This window comes from Adiantum capillus-veneris, chromosome 29 (assembly GCF_014529385.1).
Source record: "Adiantum capillus-veneris isolate H3 chromosome 29, ASM1452938v2, whole genome shotgun sequence".
Classification (NCBI taxonomy): domain Eukaryota; kingdom Viridiplantae; phylum Streptophyta; class Polypodiopsida; order Polypodiales; family Pteridaceae; genus Adiantum; species Adiantum capillus-veneris.
The window spans coordinates 109,223,289-109,232,897 of NC_140959.1; the positions used below are offsets into that span (position 1 = coordinate 109,223,289).

Below are 9,609 nucleotides of genomic sequence, written 5' to 3' on the forward strand. Positions count from 1 at the left end.
ATAGTAGCCATAATAAGCATTCTAACATCTTCAAAACTATTCATTGCATTGTAATATAGCCCTAGCCATAACAAGGCAACAATGCCATAATAACCATAACTTGGCACATGTTCCAATTCCATGTTTCAACAAAAACATAAAAGCCGACAAAAATACAAGGCAAGATAAAGACCAAGACAATTAATATATACCTAGATGAATCCAGGAAAAGATCAAATTCACCTATAACCAAAAAGTGCAGCTATAAGCTCATGGTTGTGAACCACAAGACGATATAGCCCTTTAGCTACATCATGCATAGTATCCACAAATACTACCACGCATGAACATATACTCCCACACACACACACCCCACACGCACGCACCCATGAGCATACACCCATACGAAACTCTGCGAACCAAGTTTCTGTCATTTGCTCTAGAGATGAAGGGTAGATTTGGCCATGATCAAGCCTAGCACAAAACAAAAGCATTAGATAGAAATAATTAAACCAACAAAGATAAAATTGATAGGGCTATTCACCTATCAACAGGTCGCATTAGATAGAAGAATTAAACCAACAAAGATGAAGTTGATAGGGCTATGCACCAAGACGACTAAAGCCATAATAACCATAGCTTAGTACATGTTGCAATTCCATGTTCAAAATACATGGCAAGATAAATTATCATCTCAATACATACGCATAAAGCACCTCACAAACTTGATGCAAAGATATACATGGTGAAACACACTTCACAAGGAAAATACATGAAGAAACCTAATCACCAAGGCTGGCACAATTTAGAATCCCTTCCATAACCAAGCATGTCATGAGTCTGATGCAAAAACAGCAATGCAAAGCACAATTCCAAGTGACAAAAGACTTGACAAAATGCCTCCTATAGGTGATACATAATATCCATGTCGCACTAAAACTGGCCAAAATGTCTATCATCACTATCTGCTACCACTACAATCAAAACACAATCTTCCATGTAATAGTTTCTTTAGCCACTACATGTGTATCCGCTGCTACCAAAAGGAAGGTATAAGTCACTGCCTGCAGGATACCATAAACATGACGCAAAGGTGAGCAGGCTTATGATGCCATAACCATATCACAAGTGGGAAAAAACCATGATGATACATCCATACAAGCAAGAAGAAAGCTAATACAAAAGGTTTTTGCGTAATAGACATACCTAACAAAACCCAGCCATTATAAGAAGCCAGCCATAAACAAAAACCAACCATCGCCGAACACCAGCCATGAACAACAGCCATCCATGAACAAAAACTAGGATTTTGCAGCAAAAACCATCCAATAGCTTGAAACCTGCAAACCTTTTCCTGCAAACAAACAAAAAAAGGAGTCAATGAGCACAAAACCTGTTCTGTAGCAAAATACACCAGTATTCTGCAGCAAAAACCAGCATTTTACATCAAAAACCAGACAATAGCATCCCACCTGCAAAAGCTTTCCTGCAAACAAACAAAAAAGGGAGTCAATGAGCACAAAAACCAGCCATGTATGAAAAAAATACCTACACATAAAGAGAGAGTGATACAGAGAAGTTACATAAGGGCAGGTGATGTCGTCTAGAGACTCTTGAGCGCCCATCATAAAGAAAGTCGATAACAACCCTTGCATGGAATTCCTTGAAGCAAGGGTCAGCACACATAATCTTTTGACACTTACCACACCCCCAAATGGTGCATGATGGCTTTGAGCTATCAACCTCCTTATGCTCCGAAAGAAGCTTCTTTCGCTTAGCTGAACAAACGACACAGTACTTGCTGGCTACATCATGCAAACGGATAGGAAAGTTACCATTGTATGCATCCTCAACAACTGGCCTCTTGCATACATAAGGCCGAAATGCATTGTCCACCAACTGCTCATGCATATGGAGCATAAAGTCAAATCTACACACATCCTTTTTGCCATACATTTCCTTCCATATAATCCAGCAATTTGTAAAAACAGAATCCATGAGACCCCAAAAACCTGCATGCCACCACTTAAAACCATGCATTGTACTTTGCAAGCTATAGCCACTACCAAGAACCATGCTATCAAAGACATCACAACCAGCCTTGCATGCATTATATTTCACGGCAAGTGCCGGACATGAGAAAGGCAATCTCTTATCACCAACCAAGCGCAACACCTCACCTTTTTGCACACCATAGCAATTAGAAGCAAAAAGAATCTCTTTTTTGTCCATCCAAGAACAATCAACAAGACCTTGCTTCTTACAATAAGCAAACCGACAAGCACCCCGTGCTCTCTTACCCAAATGCAACATTTGGGTGGCGGGAAAGTGCTTCCTATTACATACATAAGTGCCGGGGCCACCTTGACCTTCACTTCTTAGGTGCTCCAAAAGCTTCACAGATGTGAAGTACCTATCAAAGAATACATGGTGCCCTTTTCTTGGCAATGTCTTCACCAAATTTGCAACAACATAAAAAGACAATTCAGTACATGGCATCTTGTCATAGATTTGAAATGCAAAATTATACCCCGTGGCGGAGTCACATAGATTCCAAACCTGGATACCAAATTTATGAGGCTTTTTGGGATTGTAAACTCTACATGGATTCAATTTACACTTAGAAGGAATTATGCGTTCATCCACAGTCACACATTGACCTAAATTATAATTCTTTTGAAAAGTGTAATTCAACCTCTCCTCTAGCTCAAGCAATTGCCATAACCTGTGCTCTCTAGTTCCCCGAGGTGATCTTTGTGCATTGTCCCGTAAATGCAAAAACCTTTTGATTTGCTGGAATGTAGTTTGACTCATCTTTTCACCAAAATTACGAAATAGAAGGGAGCCTCTTACCTCATCTTTCCAATAATGTTGCTTTGACGGCATGTAGTGTAGTGCCATGCCCAAAGCTACACCCATGAAGCGTAGGAAAGAATGCCGATCTATTGGAGCCCATCTTCGCATGGAGTCATGCAACCGGCCACACCTTTGCCTCTCTTTCTCGGCATATGCATTAGTCTCACTAATAACATGACCAACAAGGTCAAGTGGAAAGAGCATCAAAAACAAATGAAACTCACAAAATTCACGTGGCATATGTCCCAAGTCTGGTCCCTTGACACCATTGAAAGGTGGAAGAGCCCGAAATGTACCATGTGGCTCTTGCTCTAATTCATCACCACTCTTCCACTGTGGAGGAATCACATCAACAAAATGTGCATCTCCATCAGGAGAGTCATCAAGTACAGGACCCTCGGCTTCCAATATTTCATTGTCACCACATTCAACCCCCTCACCTTCTGATGCATGCTCATCATCATTAGCAACATCAAATGGGCTGCTTGAAGGGCCAGGTCTGCCCCCTGCATGAGAAGGCTTACATTTTCTAGGTCGGCCACCACATGGAGATTTACTATATTCGGGTGATACATTTTCAGGTGTGCCATTTGCAGGCATGCATGATGCTTTTGGTCTACCCCGCTTATGTGATTTAGGTGGTCTTCCAGGACGCCTACCAAGTGGGGTTGGGTCAAGTGGAGTCTCTTCAGCCTCTTCTTCAACATGCGTTATGTTCTCTTCCCCCCCAACAAGTGGGGCATCAAAATCATTTGCAGCCCCCAAATTACGTTTTGATAGCATAGGTGCATGACTTGATTCACCAATTCCAAATGAAGAAGGTGGAGGTGTAGATTCTTGTCTTACCTCACAGTTTCTTTGAGGAGAATGCACCCGTTGAGAGCTCCGCACAACAAATTCTGCAACATCATCCCATGAAGCTGAATAATCCTTTGAATCCCCTTCAAATCGACAAGAGAACTTGTGCTTTTTAACTGAGTATTTTTGCAGGACACCAAAAAAGAAGACCTCTGTATGCTTTTCTCCAAATTCTTGCTCAGCCCATGATGCCCCAAACCAAACTGCCGGGACCTGCAAGAGTGCACCTTCTTGGGCTTGAAAAAATTGTGGGTAGCATCCAGCACGTCTGCAACCAACTTCCCCTGCAGCATAACGCCTCTGATTTGACGCCATCTACGATGCAAAATTCGGCAGCTCCAAGAGGGGAAAAATCGGTTTTTGCCAGAGCCCGCTCAAGAGCTCACTCAATTTTGGGTTTTGGGGCTTTCACCCTCAACCCTTGGATCCCCTCTTCAACCTACGGTCAAGATCCGCCCCCAATTTAGAGCCTAGGCACGCGCATGGAAGCATTTTTCCTGCACGACATGCCATGGACAATTGGCCAATTGTCATAAAATCCATCAATTGAATTATTGATTGAGTTAATTACCCAACCTTGCTGGCATGCAACCGGTTTGAAATTAATTCCAAGTTTTTTTCAAGTCTTTTGAGAAATTTGAGGATTGGTCCCATGTACTAGTCCTATTTATATTTTTAGAATTAATTCGGGCAAAATTGTGAGTTAACAGGACATAAAAGTGTCCTAGGACATAAATTTGTCCTGTTACCAACCTAGTGTTAAAGGATAATCTCCAGTTGGATTCAATGGTGGAGAGCCTTCTGGTGCTATTTCTAATAGTAGACCTGAAATTTGGCAACTTCACACAAACAACTCACAATTGATTCTTTTGGATAGAGCAATGTTCTGAGATCCCACCTCGGATTCTTCTTACCCTACTCCTAGGTTCTACTGCAATGGGGTTGTGGAGATTGTCCATAAACACTCCTTTTCTTGTTTTTTATGGTTTTCTACGCCTTGATCTTAAGACTTGTCTCGTCCATCAATCATCCTCAAAATCCTAATCTAATCCTACAATTCTAAAAGGTACTTAGCAAGTACAACCTACTTTCGCTACCTCTACACAGCAAAAGACGACGATCTTAACCTATGTGGTTTTAAAGAGAAAGTTTTGACTCTAGGTGATCCTAGAGGAAGTTAAAGGATAACTTCACAAGAGACTCATGTTTTTCCCTAGTTTAGGTCTCTTTGTTCCCCGGCAACAGCGCCAAATGTGGGACGGGTGTCAAGCCTCACTCCTATCCTATTGCAGACATAGCGAGAACCACGAATATAATTGTCAATCCATGGGACAAAGCTGACTTGAATAGTGCATAGAGGCTACAAGAGGTTGTCAATCTATTGGAAAAAAACAAACAAATCGCATCTAACTCAAGCTACACTCAAATGACGAAAATCACCAAAATCTAGTCACTCATCGGCAAACAAATCACAATCGTTACAGCATCAAACCACATCTAAACGTTGCGAAACTTCTAGGGAATGTTTATAAAACCTAAGAATACATGCTTATGGTCTCAAATCTCACTTTAGATCACGTGCACAAATTACGATTATTAACAGCAGTGAGTTTTGACCTAGTCATTTTCGACTCAAAATGCATCTAAATGCTTAGCAGTGATGTTCCAATACCCCTAGGGCTATACTTATTTTATGATTTTGAAGCTTAAATTACTACTTATGATGAAATTATTATGTGGATTGGCGACACCAAAAGCTATGGATTACCATAAAATTCTTACATCGATGCGTAGAGCTCTTACTTGCAGTTGCAACGCAATAGATGGCACTGTGATGTGACAACGAGGGAGGGAATAGGAAGCACAAGAAGGAGAAAAGTGAGTGCCGTTAGATCTTACTTTTCTTCTATTATCCAAAACTTATAAAATACTCACAAAAATTGGCTTTCATACCTTAGCCAAGGTTTGTGGTAATCTGGGAGCTAGAAGCTTGTAGCCTGGGCTCATCAATTACATTGTTTATCTAGAAAGTAGGATTTACAACATTCCTGATTTATCAAAATAATACGTGTTTTTACAATAAAAGCTCTGAAAAATGTTATCCGAGCTAGCTTGCTACTAACATTGTTCAAAGACTTGGTGACGTGCTATAAATATGTCATCCAGCAATGATGGACTTAACACGTGTTAGCGCGAACATGGACTAAGAATAACTTTTATGCTTGGAAGTTCAAAATGACCAATGTCCTTATGGTTAAGGTTATGCGGAATACATTGATAGAGAGCACGAGAATGCATCAACCTTACTAGAATAGTATGTTTCTGCTGCACAAATAAAGGAATAAAAATACTGGAATCAAGCAGGAGCTAGAAATGTCATGTGTTTTCTTTTTGTTAGTGTTTAGGACGCTATGATTGGGCATATAGAGGATGCTCAAACACCTATTGAGTCTTGGGATACATTGATGTCCTTAGATGTTACTAACACAAAAGCAAGGAATCTACAATTGAAGAGTGAGCTAAACATTGCAAAGAAGAAAAACATGTCTATCAATGACTACACACTAAACATATGGACTATTTGTTAGTCCCTTGCATCAATTCAATGATGATAAGGTGGAAGTGTGCTTGCAAGGATTAGGACATGAGTATAAGCAATTTAAGACATGAATTCATCTTTGTGAGAACGTTCCCACATTTACAAATTTGTTGTCCTTGTTGATTGTGGAAGAGAAAAAATTGAGAAGTAGTCCTCTACATAGGTTAAAAATAACTCCAGCCACAAAGACAACAAAGTAGTGAAAGACAAAATACACTTGGCTAGGGAAACTATCAAGCAGGGGGAGTCAGTGAGGTTGTGCTAATGTGCATCCTAGCACTCAAGGAAACCATAGTAATGTGACATGTTGGAACTATGGCAAAAATGGTCACTTTGAGCATGATTGTATGGATAGAAGACAAAATAACAATTATGCAAACAGTAGCAAGAATGTGGATGAGCCTAAGAACCTATTTGTAATGTAGAATATGATGAATACTATGTTTGCAAATGTATCTAAATGTGGAGATAATGTCTAGTATGTGGATTCAGGTGCATCTAATCATATAACCATTCATGGTGAATGGTTTAAGGAAATGCAAACCTTGCAAAACCCTCATTATGTAGAGCTTGGTGATGATATTGCACATCCTATTATGCATACACGAAATGTTTTATTTTTGATGATAGATGGCAAAGTACAATATTTGGCTGATGTATTGGATGTACCCAACATTACAAAGAATCTGGTTTTTGTTGGACAGATGGTTGAGGAGGGTTGGCAAGCCAGGTTTAATTCTTAGGGACTCTTTGCTGAAGAGCATAAGAGAAATGGAAATTTGGTTGCTTGGGAAAGAAAGTGGAAAATGTTTACTTTGAATGTAAATGTTCCCAAGATGAAGGTTGTCATGTTTGCACAAGGTGCAAGAGATGTAGTAGACATTGAAATCTGGCACAAACGTATCGATCATGTGAATCTGCAAAGGTTGAAATCTACGAAAACTAAAGAGATGGTTTGAGGCTTGCCAACCTTCAAAGTTATTGAAATATAGACAGTCTATGTACTTGTTTGGAAATCAAGCTAAAGCATCATTTTCTCATGATAAGCATGTAAGAAAAAACGTTTTGAAGTTGATACATGCAGATGTATGGGGTCTGACAAAGACTGCATCTATGGGTGGATGTAGGTACTATGTGACTTGTATTGATGACCATACAAGGAAAGTATGGGTCTATTTCATGAAGCAGAAAAGTGAAGTGTTCATGCACTTTGAAACTTTCAACTCTATGGTTAAGAAGAAAATAGGAAAACGTGTAAAGTTCTTGAGGTCACATGGTGGTGGAGAATACTTCTCCAATGAGTATAATGCATTTCTAAAAAGACCTGGATTCAAAGGTAGTTTTCATGCAAACATAATCCATAGGTGTTTTTGAGCGAAAGAATAGGCACATTGCAGGAATTGATATAGCATTGATGAATGAAAAGAACATGTCTCATTGCTATTGGATTGAGATTGTTGCTACATGTTAGTACATTATGAGCAAGTGTGAGGACCCCAATCCCGCCGACACAAAAAACGGGATGGTACCATTGACAGGTCTCTAGGCCTACTAAGTCAGAGTCCTTAAACAAAAAGAATTCCAGGAAATTCACCCTTACTATTGACAATGGTTTAGGTTTATAGTCCTAGAAAGAGACCTAGAACTGTCTTGCAGTGGAAACGTGTCCACTAAAAATTTTCCGACTGTATAACTTCATCCTTTAGATTTTTTCTTTTCCTTAGCCAACGCTTTTTTCCCCCTAACATATGTGAGGGCATAGACATTGGTGGATTCCTCTTCCAAACGTTGAAGTTTCTAAACGTTTTAGTGCGCGGGAATGGATAGTTACCTAACTAATCAAGTCCACCCATCCATGATTGACAACCTTAGTCAATCCCCACTTACCACCCCGCACTCACACATGATTTCCGTGTTGTTTAATTACTACCACATTCTGTTCACAATTAAAACAACGATTCCTTTTAACTTTCATAACTGCATTTCATTAAGACAACCTTTGAAAACAGTATTGAAGACATTCTTTCAGAAAACAAACATCTTTAGACTTAAGACAAGGTACTGTCATTCTGAAGTATCTCTGACCAATACTAACTTGTCTCAAGACCACCTATACAGGGGTGAAAAACGGCACCCATTCCTTATTTATAAAAGCCGGGGTGGAAAAAGCCATCACTCAAAGTTTCGGGTGCCCATACACCAAACCTATTGCCCATAAAACCGGGCAGCTTGTTGGGATTAAAGCCCAAGTGGCCTCTTATGCGGATATGGCCGGCCGCCCGCCTAACTCACTTACCTCTGACTCTTTGTATATACTAACATATTCTTTGTGAATACTAAGGATTTGGGAGATAACCCTTCTAACAGATCTCTGCGTACTGTACTGTGTAAGCTCACTGTGTGTGTGTGTGAGAGAGAGAGTCGACCCACGCTCCGCTCCGCGACTTCAATTGGTATCAGAGCCTTGGTTCAGTGCGGATTTGCGCAATCGCGCGCGCGCGCACTTTTCCGGCAGATTCTGGATCCGGAGTTCGAAAATTCACACTCGGCGTTCCGGGAGCGTTTCCACCAGGCGACCTGGAGTTTTACCCCCCTTTCGAAGCCGTTTATGCCCTCAGAATTTCGTTCTGAGCACTACAGCAGAAGATAGATTTCAGCCGCAAAGAAATCCGTTTTGTGTAGATTGGCAAGCAAGAGGTGGTCGACATCAATATCGACATCGACATACATCACTTATTCGTCTTCAGAGCATCATCTATAGACCAGGTACACATATATATCATCAGATATATATATTGCAGTCTGCATTGCTACTTCTTGTGCTTGCCAGGTTCCAGGGGAGGTGTGGCCATACGACGGCTTGACACCACTGGCATGTATTGCAGATTGATGTACTGTGATTGTGGGTCTGCTAGTTGTGAGTCACGCTAGCAGACAGACCGCCGCAGCGGTCATAGGAAAGTGATTGGTCTATTATAGGATGTATGCTAGTTCTGGGCAGTTTGCTGAGCCATCTGAGAGGGTCGTGTGTGAGGTTTTTTGAAGCCAAGCACTGGGGGCTGGGTTACCCAGTGTGAGGTGGATTAGGTTGCTGGAGTTCCCCTCTACACGCATCCTCTTCGGCGACTTTTATCCCTTAGGATGTATGACTTTGTGTAGACACTGGATTGCATCTTATGCGTCAGGCCGTTGAGGCATTGTTCAGGGTTCAGTCTTGAGACAGATACAGGTTCTGTCATCGCCCAGAGAGGAGACAGTGTATGCTTACAGGATTTGTCACTGGTCAGCTATTTATGATTGTTTCTTGAGCTATCTTT

At 40.8% G+C, this 9,609-nt stretch overlaps 1 protein-coding gene across 1 annotated transcript; it reads right to left on the bottom strand.

Moving 5' to 3' along the window:
- Nucleotides 1-1,280: 1,280 nt before the first annotated feature.
- On the bottom strand, nucleotides 1,281-4,008 carry LOC147419741 (uncharacterized). The gene is made up of 5 exons (XM_086505397.1): nucleotides 3,268-4,008; nucleotides 2,539-3,168; nucleotides 1,683-2,430; nucleotides 1,373-1,465; nucleotides 1,281-1,333 (listed from the first exon to the last, which is right to left on the bottom strand). The coding sequence occupies exons 1-5, from the start codon at nucleotides 4,006-4,008 to the stop codon at nucleotides 1,281-1,283; spliced, it is 2,265 nt and encodes a 754-aa protein (XP_086361523.1).
- Nucleotides 4,009-9,609: the final 5,601 nt, after the last annotated feature.